We start from the raw sequence: 25,242 nt of genomic DNA on the forward strand, positions 1-25,242 counted from the left end.
AAGACTCTCAGTGATAAATCATAAGCAACAAAATCTAAAAGTTATAAAATTTGATACAGGAAAGTTTGTTGATGAAAGAATTAAGAAAGATTACCAAATTAAACTGTCAAATAGATTTGATGTTTTGCAGGATTTAAATGATGATGAAAATATAAATGAAACAGACGTAAATAAGAATTGGGAGCACATACGTAATGCAATAGAATCAGCAGCTAAAGAAACTATAGGATACCATAAACCGAGAAAAAGTAAGCCATGGTTTGATAATGAATGTCATAATCTAGTAGAAATAAGAAATCAGGCTAGACTTAGGTGGTTAAATAACTCGGATGATACAAATCTAAGCAATTATACTACAATAAAGCGAGAAGTTAACCGCACGTTCAGAAGTAAAAAAAGAGATTACTTGAAAAGCAAAATTAACGAAATTGAAACAAACAGCAAAAATAAAAATATCAGAGATTTATATAAAGGTGTAAATGAATTTAGAAAGGGGTGGCAACCTAAAGTAAACTTGATAAAAGATAAAGACGGTGATTTTCTAGCTGACCCAAGCGATATTCTAAATAGATGGAAGAACTACTTTAATGACCTTTTAAATGTCCATGTAGGAGATAAATCAGAAGTAAATGAAGTACACACAGCAGAACCTTTAGTTCCAGAACCTAACTTGACTGAAGTTAAAGATGCTATTAAAAGGCTTAAGAATAACAAAGCACCTGGCATTGATTTAATACCAGCTGAGTTAATTAAATATGGTGGAAATTCATTAATATGTCAAATTCATAAATTAATTTGTTTAATATGGAATAAAGAAGAAATACCTCAACAGTGGAAAGAATCCATAATTGTTCCTGTGTTTAAAAAAGGTGATAAAATGAACTGCAATAATTACCGTGGAATTTCTCTACTCTCAACAACATACAAAATATTGTCTAACATTCTTTTAACAAGACTAACCCCATATGCTAATGAAATTATAGGTGATTATCAATGTGGATTTAAACGTAACAGATCAACTACAGATCAAATTTTTCACATCAGACAGACACTTGAAAAAAAGTGGGAATATAATCAAAATGTCCATCAGCTATTCATTGATTTAAAAAAAGCATATGATTCGGTCAAAAGAGATAAATTATATAATATATTAGTAGAGTTTGGAATACCTAAGAAGCTTGTTAGTATGATAAAAATATGCACCAGTGAAACAGAAAGTAAAATTCGTGTGGGTAATAATATGTCTGACAAATTTACAATTCATGATGGGTTAAAACAAGGAGATGCATTATCTCCATTGCTCTTTAATTTTGCCTTAGAATATGCTATAAGGAAGGTAAAAGAAACTAAAGAAGGACTAAAATTAAATGGTGTGACTCAGTTGTTAGCATATGCAGATGATGTAGACTTACTGGGGGATGATGTGAATACAATTAAGAATAATGCTAAAATATTTTTCAAAACTGCTAAAGAGATAGGTTTGGAAGTTAACAAAGAGAAAACTAAATATATGCTTACAGGCCGAAACCAAGTGTTAGGTAATAATCAAAATCTAATTATTGATAACAACTCGTTTGAACCAGTTTCCAAATTCAAATACTTAGGAGTAATATTAACAAATGAAAATTATATTAAAGAGGAAATAAAAAGTAGGCTTAATTCAGGAAATGCATGTTACTTCTCTCTTCATAAACTTTTGTCTTCTCGTTTAATATCTAAGAAACTAAAAGTTAAAATATACAAAACAGTAATTTTGCCTGTAGTATTATATGGATGTGAAACTTGGTCCCTTACATTGAAAGAGGAACATAAATTGAGAGTATTTGAAAATAAGATCCTTAGAAAAATATTTGGACCTAAAAGGGATGAGGAGACAGGTGAGTGGAGAATGTTACATAATTTAGAACTACATAATTTGTATTCATGTCCAGATATTATTAGAATAATTAAATCAAGAAGACTTAGGTGGGCAGGCCATGTGGCACGAATGGGAGAGGAAAGAGGAGTTTACAGGATTCTTGTTGGGAAACCAGATGGTAAGAGACCTGTAGGAAGGCCAAGACGAAGATGGAGGGACAACGTTGAGATGGACCTAAAGGAAATCGGTAGGGATGGAAAAGAGTATATAGATCTTGCTCAAGATAGGGACAGATGGAAGGCCTGTGTTGCTGCAGCCATGAACCTTCGGGTTTAAGAAGGCTAGAGAGTTAGTTAGTTAGTTAGTTTTTATGAGCCAACAAAACTTTTCCTGAAAGCAACACGTAAAAAAAGGAGAAAAATTACTTGTTCCAGTGTAGAGCGTCTGCTGAAGTGATACCAACCCATTCTTTTTGGTTCTATACGCGACGTCAGTTTGTCGAATTCCACGTTGATTCAAGGGGTGTGTGGGACTGATTTTTTTTTGTTCGGGACAGGAAATTTTTAAAATTCTACATCTTAAGAAAGGTGTACTCTTACCTCCAAGCAAATGTTATTTCAGTTAGTATTATCGGTAAACACAAAATGTTGTAGGCTACTACAGCAAAGCTAATGGAATGAATGAAATATTCTTTGGAGCAACTTGGTAGAAACATTTACCTTCTTATACGCAGTCCATTGTAAACACAGAAGGCCAATATATATTTAGGAGCTACTCCAAATTATCCGATTTTGACAAATAAGTTTTGAAGCACAGCATTGCTATCAAAGCGATAAATATTCAAACTCAATTGCATCTTTAAACTCTTTCTTTTGAAGTATATCTATCAAAAGTGAGAAGACTTTTCAACAAAAAAACTACCAATACTTTAACAGTCCTTTTTCGAAAATCTATAAGGTAAGTAGTAGAAATGTGAGAAGCTCGGTCGGTGTTTAGTATTCAGAATTCATTTGCATTTATTTAGAATAAATTTACATATAATTAAAACTAATTTACATTTATGTATATGCATATTTATAAGTTATGATTTTTTAAATTATTTATTTTATGAAAAATATGTAAATAGAAGGTAATTAGTGTTACTACAAAAAAAGCATATTCTTTTTACATTAATAATTTTCAAAGTACATTTTTAAAGTCAGTGTTTTACACAGGGTGTACCAAAAGTCCCATTACCCCCCCCCCCTTTGAATTGTACACACACCTGCAAAATGTTATTTTAACAGCATACGTATGATGAGAGGAGGGTATACCATTAAATCAGACCAATGACCACCATTTACTCCAGAGGATCTGTGTGCACATAGCTATTTTCATGGCACAGTATTATTCGCCTCCAGGTTGCGATGTGAAATCCTCCGTAAAGTGGCTGACATGAGGGAAGCAAACGCACTGCAAACAGCTTCTTGAAGTTCCCGAGTTGTCCGATAATGATTATGGGCGACTTTCTGTTTGATGTGCCCCCCTAGCGCATTATCACAAGATGACAGATTTGGACTTCGGGGTGGCAATTTTAGAGGTGCTGGTAAATTTGGCGATCGTCGTCCAATCCATTTGTCTCTGAACACATCATTGAGGAATTCTCTTAAAATGGCCACCCCGAAATCCAGATCTGACATCTTACGTTACGGCATAAGGGGGGTAATGGGACTACAATTCAAAGGGGGGGGGGTAATGGGACTTTTGGTACACCCTGTAGATGCAATTTTTCAACGTTTAAAAAGTAACATTTTCTAAAAATTAAAAGTTACAAAAGTGTATTTTTTGTTGGAACTTTTTTTATACTAGGGTAAATTCTTTATTACTACTTCGATGTGGTCCCAACACCTCTCTCGTTTATTTAGTCATTTTGGACATTCGTACTTACCTATAGTATAGTCCGAGCAACATGCAAGTGACATGTTTAGCTTGTTGTTGCACTTCAGTTCAAAAGGTTGAATGGATTACTGATGGTCTGCTTCCAAGTGACACGTCATTTTTTTGTTTTATATTTGTTTGTTTAGATTTTATCATTCACTAAGACTCACAAAATCCATAATATTTTTATTAATGCTTTTTAGTTTGCAAAAGTGTATTTGTTTATTAAATATAATAATTACAATCATTACCAACCAATTGTACACTGTTACTAGCATGAGTGTCTCGAATGAGACATATTCAAAGATGGCACCCGATATGCCCACCAAGTGCATTTTGCCTCCTAATTACATTTATTTTTTTATGGACAAAAGTAAAGTAATAAATAAATATTGGTAACATCCTAGGAAACAATGCAATTTATTATTTTCAAACAGTTGAAAAATCTAAAAAATAGAGGTGGTGGGCCTGCTCCGGTTCGCTAGGGTTAAAATTGTATCTTAACCAGCATGCAATATGTGTCTACTGGGATTGGCTGCTACATGTAATTTTTTAGCTAGTTGTAAAATATGTCACTACAAACCTTAGTGAAATAGGTTAGCTGTAATTGGTAAAAAGCCAGCTTTTTATCGAAAAAAAAAAAACATCCATTCAAAAAAGCAATATTTTTTGCAACTATACAACAAACAAAAGATAAGCAATTACTCTTAATTTCAAATATACTGTACTAAGAATAATATCGAAAAAACACAAATTAGTGTAGTTGTGAGGGTTCAATGCTTTTTCTCTCTCAAGAGATCATTAACTAATCTACAATACACACAATAGAAGTAAAACAAGAATGCAAAACAATAATAACTATGAAATTAATTGATATATATTAACATAAAACACAAACTAAATAAAAATTTACACATAATAAAGCATTCAACTATTCCATAATTTATTAATATCTTTAACCAGTTAGTAAAGGAAGTAGTTCGCTACTTCATAATATCCGATATATATAAAAGTGACTTTTTTGTGTAATTAATAATAATAATATATTTTTAATTTAGTAATTTATTTGTACTCTTAACATTATAAATATGTATATTGTATGTGAGGGAGGGAGTTTGTAGATTAATATATTTCTCCCCCCACCAGTCTAAAATGATTTCACATCCTGGCTGAATGATTCAATTACTGTAAAATATTAGTCTCTAATTCAAGTAATTTATTTAACTGTAAACATTATCTTTTGTGTGTAAAATATAATTGTTAGTTGCACTAATCGGTATAAATAATAACTTGATACAACTTCAATAACTCTAAATAACATAACTTTGATATATAAATTAGCAACAATTTGTTAAAAATTAAGTTAAACTAAAAATAATTAGCTTTGTTTTCTTAAAATAAATTTAAAGTAGTAAAAATACTAAACAAATTATTCCTTCGTTTGTTATTTAAAAGATGCCAACAGTGTAAACCAGTTGTTAAATTACAAATTTATTTCATTATTTATCAAGTATAGAGCTTAAGAACTGGCTAAATAATGTAAAAAAATCTAAAATTTGAAGGCAGTAACAATATTTCTTTAAAAATACTGTTTTTACCTAATGTTGTTAATTAAATAATAAATTAAATTAACATTTTGTCAAATTATAAATAAAATATACATATTTCTTTGCCATTTGTACTATAGTCAAGGAAAATGTTACTAAAACGTGGCTAGTATAGCGTGACCACAAGGGAAAAAACCTTGGGCGAAAACTCCCCACGCAGCTTTCCCTTCTTCCGTTCCGCTCTCCCCCCCCCTCTCCACAGGGGAGTACAATGCGCAGGAGTTGCGGGTCTGCGCAGCTTTCTTTGCTTGTGGTTCCACTATAGTTTGTGCGTTCACAGTAAATCTGAGTTTTAGCTTTATTTTTCTGTAACTGGATATATGTGTAACTTGTTAAGCTCGCTAAACACAATCTTTAACCTCAATTTTGAAAGTTAACTGAACTATAGCATTTAGACTTACACATAGTATAGGCCTCTATAGTGGTAAAACACGTCCAGTCTGTAAAATTTTGGAAATTGTCTCTCCTCCTCTGTCAATCCGGACCAATATATTCCCTAGTATGAAATTGTCTTTTTTCTAATATCCAATCTCAATTCTTCAATAAGATGTTTTTACAATATGGGAAAGACTTTGTTCCTCTAGTACAGTGGGATGCATGAGTATTACTTAGCAAATTGTCCACCATGTTTATTCTCGGATTTATGCACCGAGAGCTTCGGGAATATGACAAATAAGTAGCGGACAACCTCTGCATCAGCATATGTAAAAATCTAGTCCTTAGAAACATGTAAGATGCAAGAGGAAAATTAATTAAAATAGTCGTGGACAATTTGCCGAGCATTACTTGTGCATCCCACTGTACAGCGATTCTCAGTGTGTGCTCGAAAAAAAACCTTGTCACAGCAACTAGTTTCGAGCATCCCGAGTCCATGCCCCAACTTAGCAGGCCTATAGTATCATTGCCGAAAGTGTGAGGTCACCGTGGCATTTTTGAAGTGCAATGATACCACTTCTGAAATAATAAACTTCACATAGCAGCATTTCCCTAAGACTGCTGTTTGGTTCTTACATTGTTGGAATTTAAAACACATGATTTCACCACGATATTTACTCCATTGTCTAACCATCTCCTCAGTTCATTTGGCTTCAGTTGATTCTTGAAATTTGACATGGATCAGTGGCTTAAGACAAGATCATCGAAACTCTTACCAAAGGAAGCTCCTTCTACAGCAGATATTTCAGAGCCAGTGCCAGAAACTTCAAACTCCAGAAGACAAGAAAACGCGAGACTTCACCATATAAGAATGTACAAGTGATACGTACACTGGAAAGGAGGAACAAAATGCTGCTGGAAGAAAAACTTCCGACTGTGCGATTAAGAAACATAAATATGATGAAAGAAGAAACAAGTGCACTCATAACATTGAGGTTAGTAATTAAAACACTTTTTACTTACGAATACGTACTTAGCATACAGTTGTAAGAGCATTTTCTTTGATACCATATTATCTAATAATTGATTTTCCCCATAGAACATCAGAAACACTAAAAGTGTACATATGGTGTTACCAATATTTCTTGGAAACCAATTCCCGAATTCTCATTGGTTGTAGAAATAAAATTTTGTTCAGACTGGCACAGAAAAAAAGTTGGGACTCTGTGGCCTTGTCTTTGGGTGAAAAGGCTCCACAGTTTGAAAACTTTGAGGATCAAACTTTACTTGAAATGTCTTTTAGTATTATATTTGGTCTAGGAATTAATTCGTGCACCTGGACAAGAGATGGCATAATGAGCGTATCGTCCCACAGTTCCGTGTATCCACACATGCGTTGACAACTCCTGTCCGCGCACATCGTTCGTAGTATAGGGCAGTTGATTGACACGTCAACAACAGCATTTTGTAGTCAACTGAACATGGCGCAGTTCGTGCCAGATAAAGTGTTTTTGCGGGGTGTTCTGCTTCATTACTTTAACATGCAGAAAAGTGCTACCGAAAGTCATCGCATTTTGGTGGAAGTGTATGGTGGCCATGCGCTAGCTGAGCGAACGTGTCAGAAGTGGTTTGCACTGTTTAGAAGTGGTGATTTCGGCCTGGAAGACCAAGAGCGACCTGGACAGCCAAAAAAATTTGAAGACGAAGAATTGAGAGAATTGCTCGATCAGGATTTGTGTCAAACGCAGGAAGAACTTGCAGAAGCATTAGGCGTTGATCAAACAACAGTTTCCAACAGTGGCGTAGCGTTACAGTACGCCCGGCGTTCCCAGATTTAAAATTTCAAAAATGCGTAAATGCTGTGAATATAAAGTAAAACTTGACTAATTTCATATATGTTTGACCTTCTTGGCATTATAATAGCTATTTTTCGAGATCCGCTTGCAATGTTCCACTCTCAACACTCGTTCTAGCATCTTTTTTCAATGCCTTTCCTGGCCGGACGCCGAGCAGGTTCGGTGTAAAAGACTCTATATTCCTTGCTGGCTTTCTGGAGGGAAAGCTTCGAGGGTACAGCACGCGCGTAAATGCTCCCTCATACGCCAGCGTACGGAGCAGCAGAGGTCTACCGTGATTGGTTCATGTGACCCTTCCTGCCTTCTGAAGAAGAGGGCAGCGGTAGAATTCGTACCTGGTTCTTCGTGCTCATGCAACTCGTGCTATGTGATGCTACAATACGCAATATTGACTGACGTAACTTTACCAATCTCAAATATACCGCTTCTTAATGGCCACTGCATTGTATAATTATCGCACGAACAGCGATGTGCATTAGAAACTAAAAGATCATCACAGTTTTTGTCAAATAAGTTGGTGAAGTCCTCGTGGTAGAAATTCAGCCTGTGGCTGCTCTACCACTTACCCGCAAAACTATTATTATTTTTATTGTTATTATTTTTTCTTTATTACCTAACTGCTTAATATTGTCTCAATGGAAATGTTTAACATTCATATGAAAACTCTTAACTTGAATTGTCTCTGGACAAAATTATTGTAAAATATTGATTAGCATTCTCAAGATGTAATGAACAGTGGTCTGAATCACTGTTACGTCAGTAGAGTGTACGATATTTGGATCATCCACCCACCTCCGTGTCAGAGTTCTTTGCACAGCGTGCCAAGACGACAGAGGTCCCTGGTTCGAATCCCGGCGTGAGCACGAGTGTTCTTTGTCAGTGTCCCTTCATCAATATCATCACTCATATTTATATTCGCAATTAACCAAAAGTGATAGAAAAGCGAAGTAAAATAACCCAAATCAATCAGTAGTTGGATCATCCACAACAATGACGTCTGCTGTTGTGCAGAGGGTCTTGTGATTCAGGTAGGTTTTTAGTGACTTGCGTCATGCAGAAAGATATAAAAAAAGGTATAAAACACCAGAGTTCAAAACATTTGTGGCATAGTGAGGCATCTAGTTTTCTAGCTAAAACATGCATGGATAATGTTTTATTGAAAACCCAGCTGACTTCAGGCAAATAAACAATACCTGTGGCGACTAATACCATAAGTAAATTATTAAGCAAGAAAGGGCCGACCCTTCCCTCGGACTTGGCGTTCCCACCCGAAATGTCCATATGCTACGCCACTGGTTTCCAAACGCTTCAAAGCCATGGGAATGATTCAAAAGATGTCACATTGGGTTCCACATGAATTGAAAGACAGACGTTGAAAGATGAAAAACCATTTGCGAATTGCTGCTTCAAAGATATAAAAGAAAGGGGTTTTTGCATCACATTGTTACTGGTGATGAGAAGTGGAACCATTACGAGAACCCGAAACGAAAAAAGGCCTGGGTGAAGCCAGGTCCATCACAACCGAAACGAGATATTCACTGTGCAAAGGTTATGCTGTGCATATGGTGTGATATGAAAGGTGTGGTGTACTATGAGCTGCTGCAACCGGGTGAAACTATTAATGGAGAACGTTATCGACGACAATTAATGCATTTGAAGCAAGCTCTGGCCAGGAAACTACCAGAATGGGAGAACAGCATGATAAACTTATTTTTCAACATGATAACGCTCACCAACATGTCGCAAAACCGGTCAAAACCTATTTAGAAAATGTCGGACGGGAAGTTTTACCCCACCTGCCGTATTCACCAGACGTTGCTCCTTCGGACTACTACTTGTTCTATTGCATGAATAACGATTTGATTGGACAGCGGTTCACTTCTTCAGAAGATATCGAAAAATGGGTCTCTGACTGGGTTGCTTCAAAGGATGAGGACTTCTTTTGCCACGGAATCCGTAACTTGCCTGACAGAAGGGCGAAAGTGGTGGCTCGCGATGGACAATATTTTTCTTAAGGTATTTATGTATTTTGTGTTTGAACTACAGCTTCAATGTGTGCGTAACAACCGCACAAATTAATTCCTAGACCAAATAGATGAAACTGTACTACAATAACCCTTTAGTTTTAGGCTTTATAAGAAGCCTACAAAATGTCAATGTTACCATCTCCTCAGATTATCACTAACCAGCACATGTTATAAATAGTGGATGTTGTATTGTTTTTAAAAGTAAATATGAAGATATGAAAATTTTGTGAAAATAGGACTGTTAAAACTGATTTAAATATAACTATTGAAGCTAAATTACATAATTTATAACATATAACAAATATTTCAATAGATAAGGAAGAATATTATAATTTCATATTCATGTGCTAAATTCCAAGAACAGCCGACTTTTTATATTCTGTGGTATAGTTAAGGGCTAACCTGAATATATGCACCGTACCTCATTTAGTTGATATACACATACCGTTTCCATTTTCCAATAGATATTTTGCAAATTTTCAATATATAAATACATTCTTTACCAAAAACACATTCATATTTTCAACACCTCGTATGGCAACCACATATACCACAGAGTATAATTACATAAAATAGTTCAAAAACATTATGCATGTACCAAAGCATAAAATGATTGTAATTTGAATGTTTTTGGCCCAAAATAAAATTAGTAAATTACTGAAATACTCTTATTTCAATACTTTACGGTCATACTATCAATATTGTGAAACAAGGGAAGGAAGTAGTGATAAAAAAATGTTTACAAACATTTTGTTTCCAATTCTCATATTTATTCTCTGAAGTATCTTTGACATAAAATATTTATAGACAAATCTTATCTTAAACAATATTTAAATCACATGTCAGTTATTGGCTGAGGGAAGTTTCAGGATTCTACATTTTAATAGCTGCTACAACAACCCAACAGCATATCAATAGCTTAAAAAAATCACATTTGCATCGGCAAATCATCAACTTTTACCAAAAAATGTTTACCTGAGGTATTTAGTACAGAAATAAAAATCTCATTTAAAGATTTCTGCAGTGGCAATTGCAGATAGCATGTAAGAAAGATATAGAAATGAGCTGTATTCATTCAGTTATCACAAGAGGAGTAAAAAATAAAACTTCTTCTAAGAATTGCATATTTTCAAATAGCTTAAGTTGTTTTAAAATAAATATGCTGGTCGATAACAAGAAGCTCATGCCAGCTAATATCTCAGAAATGTTAGAATAATAACCAATTTAAGGTGAAAAATTATCAATTGTAGAATTGAGTTGAGCAATAGATAGAATATCTTCATTTGGTTTCAGAAACAAACAAATTAACTACCTTTTAAATGAAAATGCATCATCGAGTCCAAAAGAATTTAGCTTTGAATGCATTTTTCTTTTTATATGCATGTAAGGAAAGATCAACTATTTTAACCTCTCCAAGTGAACTTATTTTCTTTTACCATTATACGACAGCTGTGCCCTATTGATTCAACCATACCACCACCATTGTAACATTAAGCTAAAGTGTGATTAGTTTGGAGTGAAACAAGCACAACTAGGATTGCTGAGTCATCAGTTTTTAAAATCTGTATCCTTTTCTGTCTAGCATATGTTACTAGCTGCCATTGGTTCAACAGGCTCAAGAATAACAATTCAAATCTAGAGCCTGCAGACATGTTCCCAACAATACAATATGAATACCTATGCTGAAAATCCTCTGCTAGTTCCCTATTGCTGGAGAACTAATTTTCACTCCAAGCTGCATGTGACAGTTGAATTTTTTTACACTAAATATTCTTAATGCACACATGTCTAATTTGCATTGTCCCATTCTTAGCCATTCTTATTTTTTCCTGTTTAATCCAAATTCACCAAGAACTTACATTACAAAAAAATGTCTTTCTAAACTGCTATCTGCCATGTTCACCACAAAGAAAGATACAATACAATTTATAAAATGTGTAACCCACATCTAATATAATTTAAAAGTAGTTATCAAAACATCACTTACCTTTTTCTTTTGTACCCTTAAATGCAACATTTGGTATAAAGTGTAATCTGTAACTGCAACAGCCAATGTTACCCCTGTAATTAGACCAAAACTAACACAAATGTTCCAGACATTGCTATCCTAAATAGCTGCCTTTGTGCCTGTAGTGTGCAATACTTAACTTTTACTTTGTTAATGTATAGTGCTGAAATATGCCAGAGCTCAAACTGATAAACTAAATCCAACAGGAAAAAAATATACAAAAATATAGTTTAATCTTTCAATAGCTAGGTACGAAAATAATCAAAGTACACAAACACACCAACCCACATACACTCATTATTTACAGCACATTCACAGTTTCATAAATAATACATTTCTTTTAAGATAAATGTTTATACATCTTACAAAGAATATTAAAGATATTCTATAATTTGAGATCAGTTTTTGTGTTGAGAAATCATTCATTCAAGTTTACTAAAGTGAAATGTCTTTTTAGCATTCACTCAAACACACACGCTTGTGGCTGTAAAAAAGTTTTCACCATATTTTGCCATTTCTTCGATCCTGGTACTACTTCAATGCAACCATTGTACAAAAATGCCAGTTTCTTAGACGAAAGTAAGAAAATTTGATGTAATGTTTTTGAAGGGAAAAAAATTCAATTTTTTTTTCCAGGTCATTCAAAGTATCAAGTCACAAAATGAACAAAAGAAATGCAATTTCAGGTGACGTTACCTAATACCCACTTGAATGTCTGTGCAACACAAAAACACACATTTTGGAAACAAACAAATGGAAAAAAAAAAAGTTTAAAATACATTCAGCATCCACACTATAAATGCATTTATAATCTTTACATATAGTACCTCACAACATTCTATGGTAGTTTCTTTTTTAACTTCTTAATCTCAAACTTGGCCCACGTTTAGTTCTATTCACCAAATACAGAATGTATTAATATACTGAAGAGAAGTACTCTCATATCCCGAAACTGGTTTTTATGGTGTTCTGTTAATTTTGGTGGCCACTGCTACCATCCCCTTCGTAACTTGTAATGTGACTTGGCAATAGGTTGACCAAATTTTGGCTACGAATTTAAGAGGGATTTACAGCTTTCGTCATTAAATTTAAGAGATATTTAGATGTGACAAATTTTGCGCATTTTTAGCAGCATGGCATCACTCCAGCAAATGCTCACGGAATGCATAATAATAATAATTAAAGAATTAATTTGCATTTTATATAATATACAGATGACAATCTAGAATAAAAAATTACAAATTTGCATGTTTCTTAGTCCTAAACTATATGTATTTGTCCACTGTTGCTGCATAACTAAGCATCTAGTATAAAACAACTACTGCCAAGATATAACATCACTTCTGCCTGTCAAAGGTTAAACGTGCAAGGTCTTGCAGGAGACGAAGTTTTGTATGGCTCGCTGAACTTGTATTATATCGGAACAACTTTAAATTTTATGATCTAGATTGTGAATGAAATATACAGGTGAAATGGAATGTCAATACGGAAGCCGGGAAGATATATATATAAAGTCAATTACAGGAGTTCCCAGGAAAAAAACAAGTGTGTTTATCATCCTTTTTGGCAAACTTCTGTTGTTTATAGTTTTGTAGTATGCTGCTAGGTATGCCCTTAAGAGTACAAATTTTCTATTCATTTTAACCCTTCCAAAATGCTCCATTTCTCCCTTATGCCGACTGATTAATTGCTTCCAGAATGCTCTTGCTTATATATAAAAAAAGAGAGTCAGTATAAGAAAGAAATGGAGCATTTAGAAGCATCAAATCTTACTTTAAATTCTTAAAAGACATTTTTTAGCTACATTTAACAGTGCATATAGCAGCATGCTGCAAAACTACAAACAGAAGCTCACCAAGCAACAGTACAAGTTCCCAAAAGAATGGTGGGAGTGGCATCAATATTAATACATCTTAAAAACCAGTTTCGCATACCTCTTTTCATTATATTAATTTTATACCGCATCTTTCATTCCCCGAAACATGAATACAGAAAGTACTATGTGAAGGTAAAATGACAAAAATGTGTAAAAATTTCAGAGTTGCAATCTTTATAAGAAATTACACGGATAAAATGTACTGAACGATTAAGTCCACAGAGTAAATTTTTAACTTGGTGTTATATACATATTGCCAACACTAATGTGTTAAGCACATTTAGTTCTGAGTCTTTTGTTCCACATTTTGTGCAGGAATGAAAATCCTCAGAACCTTATGTATTTTGTTTTCTTTTGTCAGCCAAATCAATGTTAACATCATCAGCTGACCCTTCTTGGCACTGCTACCCTGCATCTTGGGAATGAATTGATCCATGCTTTTTTGTTTTAAACTCGCGCATGGCACGTAGCCTTCCGGGTACTATATTCTTGGTTTATATGTGAGAGTTACATGGAACGTATGAATATCCATTTCTGTTAAGTCTTGTTCTGTAAGAGTTCCCCGTTGAGGGCTGTTGCAAGCATCTATAACAGCACTATCCTGAACTGTGTTGTCTTCGCTGCCTTTATTTACTACGATGGGTGTCCCTTCGCGTGTGCCGTTCTCTTTGTTCCTGCGACTTGAACTTCTTCTGACCAAACGTCTGTCTTTGTCTTTACTGGATGTTCGCCGCAATCCAGGTTTCACAGATTCTGCACTGGCACTTAGACCTGTTCCAACTGTAAAACATGAAAACAGTTATTTTAATGCAATACAAGACACATTAAAGCCTTACAAATCATCTTTGAAACAAAGCACAAAAAATGGGAGGTCTTTGCAAGATGTGTTGATCATCTTCATAAGATGTAGATAACCGAAATTATGTTGGCTCAGTGGCAAAGGACGTTCAATTTTGTACATGAAGTTTGAGGTCTGGACATGGGAGGTTGGTTGAGCATGTCATTTCATTAATTTCATCTAATCATCGTTGTGATAGGCCAGAAGTGGCAGTAAAGCAACGTAACAAAAATACAAACACAGTTGAACTTAAAATTTAAGTTCTTCAGCGGACCAATGTGAAAAAACTTACAATGCAGGAAAGTGTACAGTCAGAGAAAATTTTATAACGTTTTGCTCCACTGGGATTATTAAGAATGATTATGTGGGGAAATGTAAAATCCGGGAAAAGTAAAATGTGAGTTCCATTACAGCTGAAATTAAGTCTACATATGAAAATTTTATCTATACTGATATTAAATTTATCAATTATCGATCATCTACTGCACCAATATAAAATTGCAAATGTTCCATGATTAGGGTGACCACACACACACATTAAAAAAAAGAGGACAGAGCATGGTGAAGGAGGAGAACGAAGGCATCAAAAAGAGGACACTGCAAAAAATCGCAACACATTTACCATTACCCTTAACTTAATCAAAGTAGGAAAATCTGCTAACACTTTGCTCAAAGATACTTCTCCGATGATATTTTTCAATAATTTTATCTTTAAGAAAGCAATCTCCTAATCTATTCTTTAACACCCGACAATCATACCTATAACTTGAGTTTGAGCTTGATTTTAAGTCCACTTTATGCACTAAAAAGGGGTAATCAGAACTGGAATTATAGTTTAAAGTTGGATTCGAACCACTTTGTGCCTCCAGTCCATAATTTTAAGCACAGAATTTTGCTCCTTTTCAATCCTTGGGTTTCAGAATCAAATATTATTGTTAAGTAAATGCAAACGTAACAAGTAACTTTCGCTACGAGTTTATTTTTTATTAAAAAAACTGAATTAAATTTTTAGGTAGTTTAGATTGGGACAAGAAATATGATTTTAACGCCATGAATATTTCTAGCACTCTTTCAGCAGCAGGGAAATGCAACAGCCACCTTACAGTCAGTCTACCTGATATTCGCTTCTTTCATCATTGAGAGCTGGATATTTTCTTACGAGATCATTGTAGAATTTACACTTTTGCTTTGTTATTTCATAAAGGTAAATATTACTTAATAATCGTGTATGTATAACTCGAAAGGCAACTGCACAGACTACATGTGTTCCAGCAGTCTGGGATGCGCCCAAAGAGCGAATCAATGATTTAGAAAAATACTGATGGCTAGTTCAGGCAAAGTGACTGTGGTTCAGCTCCCAGATTCTCAGCGAGCATTGTTCGAATACTTAATGTGCCCCAAGTGACATGCTTTAGACCTCAAATAACAAATGATCATTGTGTGTGGAAGATTTCTCTATGCAGCACATTTATTATGATCGATGCTAAACTCTTTCCAAAAAAGGACATTTACAGATTTCTAAAATATCTGCCTGGACGCCGGACAGGCACCTAAAAAGGAGGACATGTCTGGATAACAGGATGTCTGGTCACCCTATCCATGATTAACGTTAACCCGGGTTTGATCCCCAGCCGGTTCAAATCCGGGAACTTTTCTAACATTGGAAGCGGTCCCGGTGCCCACCCAGCGTCGAATAACATGGGTACCTGGGGGGTTAAGGCAGTCAGGTGCATGGTGCTGATCACATAAACCAGGGAACTTTAGTGGTGAGGTTGAAAGTCAAACACTTAACAGTCCAACTCGCTGAGCCGGCTCACAATAAAAGATAGGACTGGAGCAGCTAGGGCCATTAACCCACCGTCAAAATGTTGAGGAATTCAGTGCTGAATTATTATTATTATTTTACTAGTGGTGGTTATGGTAGTAGTAGGAACATTCTTCACTATTATTTTATGGTCATAGTTTTCTTAGTTTCAAAACTGCAAGAATGTTGCAGATGAGAACTACAATGATCAATATGTACGTATTCTTTTGTATTTTATGTCTAAATTGAAGATCTTTTACTGCAGAAAAAATATACCATTAGCCCCATGTTGGCTAGATCCCCATTATGAACAAGTAATCAATCATATTAGTTTCACTAAATTTTAGGGATTGGATACATTAATGGATACTCTATTGGCATTGGCCGATTGAGAATATCTAATAATTCAGTGCAATATTGTAATAATTTTTATGGATATAAACATACAATCTCCATGCCCTACTCTTCTTAAAAGTAAACCTGTAAATATGAAGCTACTTTTGCATTGCAGTCATCTGCAAACACACATTTATTAAGGTCGTCAATGTGCCATCAGATTCTTCAAGGACCATTGGGAATTTTATATCAGATTGGTAGAATATCGGTTTCCGTAAATTTTATAACGGTACTTTATCGGTATTGGCCAAAATTTCATATCAACCCATTCCTACTAAATTTTATACTGGTGTCTCATGTTGAATTGTTCCGATATAACCTTCACCATGGGTAGTGTTAGTGTGGGGAACAGGGGTTATGTACCCCCTTTAGTAATCCAGAAAAGATAATATGTATATGTAAGTTATGACATACTACATAGGATACCATCTGCCAATAAGTCAAAGGTAACTATGCTTCACAGTATGTAAGATGTTTCTCGAAATGTGATAACAGGTTATCATCATCATTATTATTTACATTTCAATTAGAGTTTGTCCAACAACTTCGTGACAACCAGTATGCATAATTTTTCATATTCTACAGCATCAAAAAAAATCACCCTCCTCCTATTTCCAAAATTATATACCTACAAATTCATGATTTACACCCATCCATTCCCCTTTAAGAGATAATGAGGTGCACCCTATTTAGTAGGAGTCTTCTATTCTATAACTATATTAACAATGTATCACTGAAGTGCAGCACAAGGTGTTAGAATTTTGTCATCAATAATCACACTCATATTTGACAGTGAAAGAAAATAAACAAGCCATATTGCTTATTAACTTTATAAATAAAAGATAAGTGCATTAAATTGAGGAAAACACTGCAATTTATAAAATAGAAAGCTATATCCATTAAATCTCTGCTTTGATGCCCAATATTGAACAAAGAGAAGAAACCGATTTGTAAATAATTATAATTTACTAATACGTACTGCAGAAGTTGGCTAGAGAACATACCAAAATAGCATATTTGTCGAAATGTGGTAATTATGTGTGCATATGTTGAATTAGCAATTGTTCTTATTTAACAAACACTCAAATATGGAAGTACATGCTGGCAAAGGCAATTTTCAGAAAATCGTCCTAAATGCTGAAAAACTGTGCTTTTATAAAGCAAAATAATAAAAAAGTGACATTTTTATGTGCAAATGTGCACCGAAGTATTATGATTAAAAATACCTCTCACCTGAAAAATTACCTTCTACAATTAGTTACAATAAAAGCAGATTAATTTTTACAAAATGTTATCTTTCCTTATCTTCAGTTTAGTTAGTTTCGTCTTGTTAGGAAACACACTGCACAGATGTTTCTGTAAATGTTGAAAATGCATGTTATTAAATGCTATTTTGGATTATTAAATGCACTATTGATTTGACTGGAAAGTTTATCAACATTTGGCAACAGATGAAGTAGTAAAGGTGACGTTCTCTACTGTAACATTTGTAGAAAAATGAAAATGTGCCTTGAAATAATATTTTGCTTTTTATTTTAATTAAAATTTTTTTCATTTGTCAACATTTAATAAGAGTAGTTATTTTATTTTTGGAATGTAATGGGGAATTTAAGTATTAAGACTTAAAATACTTTTTGCCAAAAGAATTTTAAAAAAATGTTCCTAATATGTCATAAAAAAGTATGTTGGGAAAGCAAGTGTTTATATTATTTTGTAATAAAATAATTTATTACTTCTTGACGGTACATTTTAAGATTGAATGCAACATGCAAGTTTATTTGGAAATTTACTTAAATTTCAGATGATGTTATTTCCATCATCATCATTATGATAGTACTAATTCAATCAGAATGTGGAGGGAGTTACTAGTTTTTTTTCCAGATCTACAACACATGAAGCTATCCAATGATATGTTCCCCCCCAAAAAAAAATTAAAAAATGCTATACACACAAATGTAACACCTTGTAATTGAATGCGGACAGCCAGACAGAGCAATGTTCGTATACCTTTCTATGTGTAACATTTATTCACTTCCAAGGTGCCTACTTTTACCCACATAGCAAATGTCACATGTAATTAGATTCTGGGGCCTCCTCGATGGCATTAAGGGGTCCCGGGTTCGATACTCGGTGGAGGCACATAATGGTTTGGATCCCTTTAAACTGTAGGCCCAGTCCCAATTAGCCTATCTGTGCATAAAGTGGACTTAAAACACAAAACACAATCAATTGGGACACACTGGACACAGTATAAGTCTATAAATATGATTCCATCAAATCTCCCAGTTCAAAGCACCCCCCCCCCCTCTCTTTCCACAAGCCTTCTCAAACATGGAAGTTTGTAAGACTTTGTTATCTTCTAGTACACCTCCAGCATGGAAGATTCTTCAGTGACTTCATTTACATCCACAAGTACAGTTCCCACAAAGAAAATTTAGCAACATTCCACTGCCAAGCCCACATTTAATGCCAGAAATAAATTGTTCTGAATATTACTAGAGACGTTCAATATATAAGTTTCCCTGTGCTATAAAATATTGTATAAAGCATTGCCATTAAAAAGAAGCACATGGTTGACAAGTGCCATCCTTCGTCTACAAGGAATAACAATCGATTCGTTATCAGACGTGAAGGCACATCCGCTCAAGGGCGAAAAGTAAGTGCTTGTTCGGAAAATGCGGGCTCGCGTCATACGGAGTTCAGAAGCATGGATGCTAAGGGCGTTCTGCTTATGGACTTTTTTGGAACGAGGAAGAACAATTAATGCTGATCGTTATTGTCAAACATTGGATAAACTGAAAAACACAATTTGACATAAGCGACCAGGTCTCCTGTCAGCTGGTGTCATTCTTCATGACGATAACGCTCGCCCCCACTCAGCAGTGCAAACACAACACAAAATTGAAGAATTGGGGTGGGAACGGCTGCCCCACCATCCATACAGCCCCGATTTAGCGCCGAGTGATTTCCATCTTTTTCCAGTGTTAAAGTCTGGATTGCAATGTTACCGTATCGAAACAGATGAAGAAGTGAAGTGGAATGTGAGAATAGTGCTCAATAGCCAGAGCCCTGATTTTCTTGCGAAGGGTATGGACAAATTGGTGCAACGGTGGGACAAATGCCTGAATCTCTATGGGGATTATGTGGAGAAGTGAGCAAGGATTCTCCTACACATGCATGTATAGTTTTCTAATGTATCTTAAAAAATATTTTTTTTTACAGCATACGGAGACTTATATATTGAACGACCCACGTACAAGTATATGTAAAGATTCGCCTCACAGTTGGCAACCTGAAAAAGCTAACAAGTTAGTACAGTTTTATTGCTAAATTTATTGTGATACACAAATACAAAACTCAAAGTGGTGTTACCACACAAGTGTCTCAGTCAAAATAAATATAATGCATTTTCATGCCACAATTGATAAATGTTGTCAAAGCAAGACACGCAACTGTCCTTGTAATTTGCTAAGTAAACATATTTCAAATTTTCATTTTGTAACTTATCAAGAACAAATGCATTTCTATCAAATATTAGTCAGTCTTTTAAGAGCTCCATTTGTTTGTATTTCAATGCTTGTTATTTTTTAAATTGATTTGGTTTATTTTACTTCACTTTTATGCCATTTTTGATTAATCGCAAAGATGATGAAATTGACGAGGGAACACTCACAAAGAACATCTATGCCTGGATTCAAACCTGGGACCTATAGCAATAACAGTGTGCTGTGCTAACTACTTCACCACGGAGGTAGGTAGTTATTTTTTAAAGTTAATTGTGATAATGAGGATGAATGATGAGATGCACGAGATAACAATGAAATATTACCTGGCCAAATCCAAAACCGTCAGTGTTAAGATTGTGAGTTTAACACTCAATGTACTCAGCCACCAAGAGAAAGAGTTCTGATACCATTGGCAGTTAAGGCGAGGAGGGACAATTTCCCCTAACTCTTTCTCGCTGGGGCAGCTGCCGATTACTGTTGCCAACTATGCTCTTTTGGAGTCAGATCTGGCTCTTTCGTGCACTCATTTGACTTAACTGTGGCACCCGCCCTCTGCCCCACCATGATGGCACCACTGGCTTTGGCCCATAAAGACCAACCTTTGCCATGTGTGTACATTTTGCATGTGACGTGATATTCACCCACCCCCTCCTCAGGTATTTTTATATATAGCACTGTGGCTAAGGTGAAGATGACACTATTATGATCAGGGAATCCTTTTTTTCTATTTCATATGAACATCATTGGATTATCGAGATAGTTTTCACTGCCTAGATTTGGCGGCATCACCTAAGAATAAATTGCCATCACTTTAAAGCTAACGACACCCGTCTGACACCTAAAATTACCCTAGGAGGCACTTTATCCAGCCTTCATTAATCTAGCTCCTTGAAAGTCATCTTTAGCTCTATTAATGGTGAAATGTAGCTCTTTTATGCACATCAGGTTTGGAAACACTGCCAGGATGGCTGTATGAGGCAAGGAGAAATGCATTAGGTTTATGGGACCATTATTTTGTTCGTTTTCTCAGGAAAATCAAACATCCAATGATGTTAGATGGATGAAAAAAGAACACGTTGAACTATATCATAGTAGTAGAAAAGCCGAAACTCCCATTTGATTAGCCGTAACTTGAAGTTGAAGTCGATTTCCCATAAAAAATACATGGGCTTCTGTAAATACTTATTAATCATATTTTTCAAACATCGTGTCTAGCTTACTAATCAACTTGAAAAACAATTTCCAGTTGCAACATGGAGAGAAATTCATACTCTCTTGCATACTAAACCCTTTTTTAAATAGCAGTGCCCAATCCGACGATACTGAAATAAATGCACAACTAGTGCGTAATTGTCCCTCCTCGCCTTAACTCTTCACTTGTTAAGGCTTGGCTGAACCTTTGGCCACTGACAGGGCAGATGTTTCCAAACCTATTTCGAAAAACCATTATCAAATTCCATCAATGATCTAGAAGGAATTCTAAGCTGATGTAATTTTCAGATTTTGGAATATCATAGTGGTTTTTCAAAAGGAGAGGAAAATTTGAAAAAAGTTGCCCTAGCAGCAGCCAAATGTCCAGCTGAGCCTTAATAGCTCCAGCATTAACATGAAAAATGCATAATATCAACGACCTCATCAAAACCTTTGAAGTAGCAGGGTTTCCCCACTTTGACAAATCAAAATTCCATGACTTTTCTGGGCAATTCAAAAATAAACTGCACTTGCTGTACAAGAGAATAAAGTTTATTGAACACTGTTCAAAATAAATTAAAATCTAAAAGCTGGTTCAAGAAAAATTAATTTTTGATTTATTTATTTACTTTATTTTACTTTGCGTTTTGTGCCTCTTGGCTAGTTTGCGAAGATAGGGATGAGTGATGAAATTGATGAATGGACATTCGCATACAACCATGCCCGATTCGAACCTGGGACCCTTGGCGAATTCATTTTTGATTTCCAAATCCTGGGAAACAAGAAAAACACTTGATTTTCCCTTACTTTTCCATGATTCTTTCTCACTCTTGTTGGTGTTTCTGAATTTCCCAGGATTTCCAGATCAGCTAGAACCGTGTTCAGTGAATCAAACACTTACTCTTATTAATGAATATGAGCATCTACTCCTTCAGTGAGTACTTACTCCAGTGGTGAACCTGTGCTCACTCTTCAATATAATTGAAAACATTGGTTTCATTAGGTTATTTTAAGTCACTTTTGGCTAATTGCAATGGTAAACAAAAAAGACATTCTCAAGATATTCTTTAGTCCTTACACACACACACACACACACACACACATATATATATGCATACTTGTGTAAGTGTATATGTATGTATGTCGCCAGGTACAAAAAAGCCAAGATAAACACACTCACAACCTTATGTGACTAGTCACTGTACATGTCTGTTGTGTTGTGTGTGTGTGTGTGTGTGTGTGTGTGTTTTTATCTTGGGAAGGTTCTGGAAAAGCAGCACGAAATGTTGCAAGAAAAATAAAATAAAAACCACTTAATATAACTGTATATTATTTTGTATCTATAAAAAGTGGTTATGTGAACCTTTAAGAACCTACGTACATTGTCAGGTCATAAAAATTTTGATATGCTGATTAGAAGTTGCTAGATTGGAAATTACAATATGAAGGACTTTTATTCATGTGAAAACAGAGAACCTAAACTGCTACCACTGGAATAAGTGCTCATGAGTACCTGCTCATTTTTATTAACAACACCCAATGTGCTCAGCTACTCAGAAACAAGGGTTCTGAAACCACTGACAGTTGACTATTGGTTTGTTAATAGATCCAGAGTTAGCATTAAACATGGTTAAAATATAGAATCTTGGAATAAAAGTTGCCCATGTCACTATACGGGGCAAACTGTTAAAAAAATTAATCTCCTCTTGCAACGTCAAGCATAAAAATAAGAAAAGTATCAATATTAATTTTATTGCATTTTTGTTAGCATATGAGTGCAGATGTGTTATGTGCTCACACACATCCTTCTTGGTAAGCTTCATGTATAATACATACAGTTTATCATATTTTATTTGTGCACTGGCATTGTTAAAAAAAAAAAAAGTGAATAAACTTTCCAAACCAGAAAAAATGTAAATCCCAGTTGAGCCTCTGCCAATAGAAAGCAATGAAACTTAGGGTGAAACACAACACCATGAAGAGCGGCATGCAGGCGATGGTAATGTAAGCCAACAAATCATGCAAGAAAAAGAAAAAAAAAGTAATTCGAAGCCATAACACAAAACCACATAAACAATACAAAGCAGAATCTGAAACAAGCTCCAAGTAAGAAAAAAAAAAGTGTCTAAATGAGAACGCACCTATAGTCCCTGAGGATGAACGGTTAGCCAGAGTTTCTCCCCGTAAAACATGAATGGAGGGGTCACTGTCAATGTCAATTGGCACCAACTTTTGTTGAGGGCCTTGCGATAGGAACCATTCTGAACGTGTTCTCATTCTTGCAGTCTGCCGCTCATGAACCTAAGGAAGGGTGAAAATACAGAACTTCCATTTCATGTAGCTGTAAGAGAACATACATGGAAATTGCAAACTTAGATATGAGTACATCACCTATCCATGAAAAACCTACACAGACTGGAAGAAGTTGAGCAGTTTGATGTGTTATATATGAACTCAGAAACTGGAAGAAATTTTATTTTCATAAACTTTCCACTCACAAGTAATGCAAGTGTAAATTTACTTCGTATGAATAAATGCATTTGTATCTAAGTGAATTTTTATCATGATAATTTCAACATGTTATATATATATAAATCGTTAAAGCACCAAACGGTAGTTACTTTAAATGTATGTTTCCTCCTTATTTTAAAATATTTATTCTTTCCAGAAAAAATGGAGCAAATTCAAGAGAATTTGTGGTAAGTCCACTTTACGTTCAGACCAGTGGCATGCCTTTGGCCCAGTATTACTTGAAAAGAGAACGTCAAATGCAAGAAAAGGTGGAAAAATGATGATTGACTACCAAAAAAAGTATACATAACCCCCCTCTTTCAAAAATCCTGAGCATGCTGCTGGCTCAGACAGGCTAATTGAAACTGGGCTTACAGTTTAAAGTAGGATCTGAACCACTGTACAGTGTGCTTCCACCAGGGATTGGACCCAAGAACCCTACATTACAAGGGTGAGACTTGGGGGGGAATTCAATCTAACAGCACTATGTTACAAGAATATGACACTTGCCCTGAATCAAATTGAAATTACATGCTGGAAATTGTTTCCCCGCACTTCCAAAATAAGTTAGGCAATACTTAATGAATTCTCCATTTTGTTTCCTGAAATGCATTAACAGAGATGCCAATCTGGAATGTTAAAACTGTTTGTCTCAACATATTTAGCACACAACTTTAACATGGATAGATAGACTGAATAGGGACGGACATCTTACACTGCCCTATCTATTTTAATACCCATTATTCCAAGGCACTCCAAGATGCACTATTAGCCATTTCTGAGATTAAATTATTGAAATGGGAATTATCACAAGTTTGTTGATTACAATTTCATTTTTTTTTTTTTAGCTCGACTGATCCAATATGATTTATTACACAAGACCTACTTTGTAACTAAATATGAAATACAACTGTCAACTTTCCCTTTGAGGGCTAGGGCCTGTCAATTGACTTTTCAGCAGGTGACATGTCAGCACATGCAACTCCGTTGCTGCTGTTTTCTGGCTTTGAGACCAGAGTCCATTACATTCAAGTAACTCCTCGATTGTGCTCACGATGCTGGATCAACACTAAAATTTCTGAGCTTTCATTGGAAATCAAACCCAGAACCGCTTGCCCCAAAGGTAAGAGCACTAACCATTCTGCTAAGCAGCAGTTCTCCAATAATATTACATATTAAATATTTCTATAAATAGCCTGTAATTTAGTGCAAAATTCTGCAATTTTGTTGCTGTGATGAAGAAAGGTTTTACATTGCATAATTATACAGTAAGGTTAACCATGATGATGGGATATACAATGATGATGATTGCAAAAGAAGAACATGACAAGCACCCATGCCTTGTATGGGGTCGGAACCCAGTTTTTTTTCACAGTGATCTACAATAAATGCATGGCCATTTAAGCTGACTACAAAGAAATATTCCCAACAAGGTTTATGAATATTTTAATCCTGTAACAAGTAAATGGTTA

General features: G+C 35.0%; 1 protein-coding gene across 8 annotated transcripts in view; it reads right to left on the reverse strand.

The window, feature by feature from the left end:
- Nucleotides 1–10,398: 10,398 nt before the first annotated feature.
- The window catches only part of RhoGAP71E (Rho GTPase activating protein at 71E), a 188,275-nt gene continuing 173,431 nt past the window's right edge, over nucleotides 10,399–25,242 (reverse strand). For 7 of the 8 annotated variants that reach the window (XM_083119385.1, XM_083119388.1, XM_083119382.1 and 4 more), the window contains 2 exons: nucleotides 23,401–23,560; nucleotides 10,399–14,304 (listed from right to left, as the gene is read on the reverse strand). In XM_083119385.1, coding sequence (XP_082975511.1) covers nucleotides 14,006–14,304; nucleotides 23,401–23,560 — 459 coding nt within the window. In that variant the 3' untranslated portion in view covers nucleotides 10,399–14,005. The remainder of the gene's footprint in view (nucleotides 14,305–23,400; nucleotides 23,561–25,242) is intronic. The other variant, XM_083119390.1, reaches the window with a different exon arrangement.

Source organism: Lepisma saccharinum, chromosome 3 (assembly GCF_977018435.1).
Source record: "Lepisma saccharinum chromosome 3, izLepSacc3.1, whole genome shotgun sequence".
NCBI lineage: Eukaryota > Metazoa > Arthropoda > Insecta > Zygentoma > Lepismatidae > Lepisma > Lepisma saccharinum.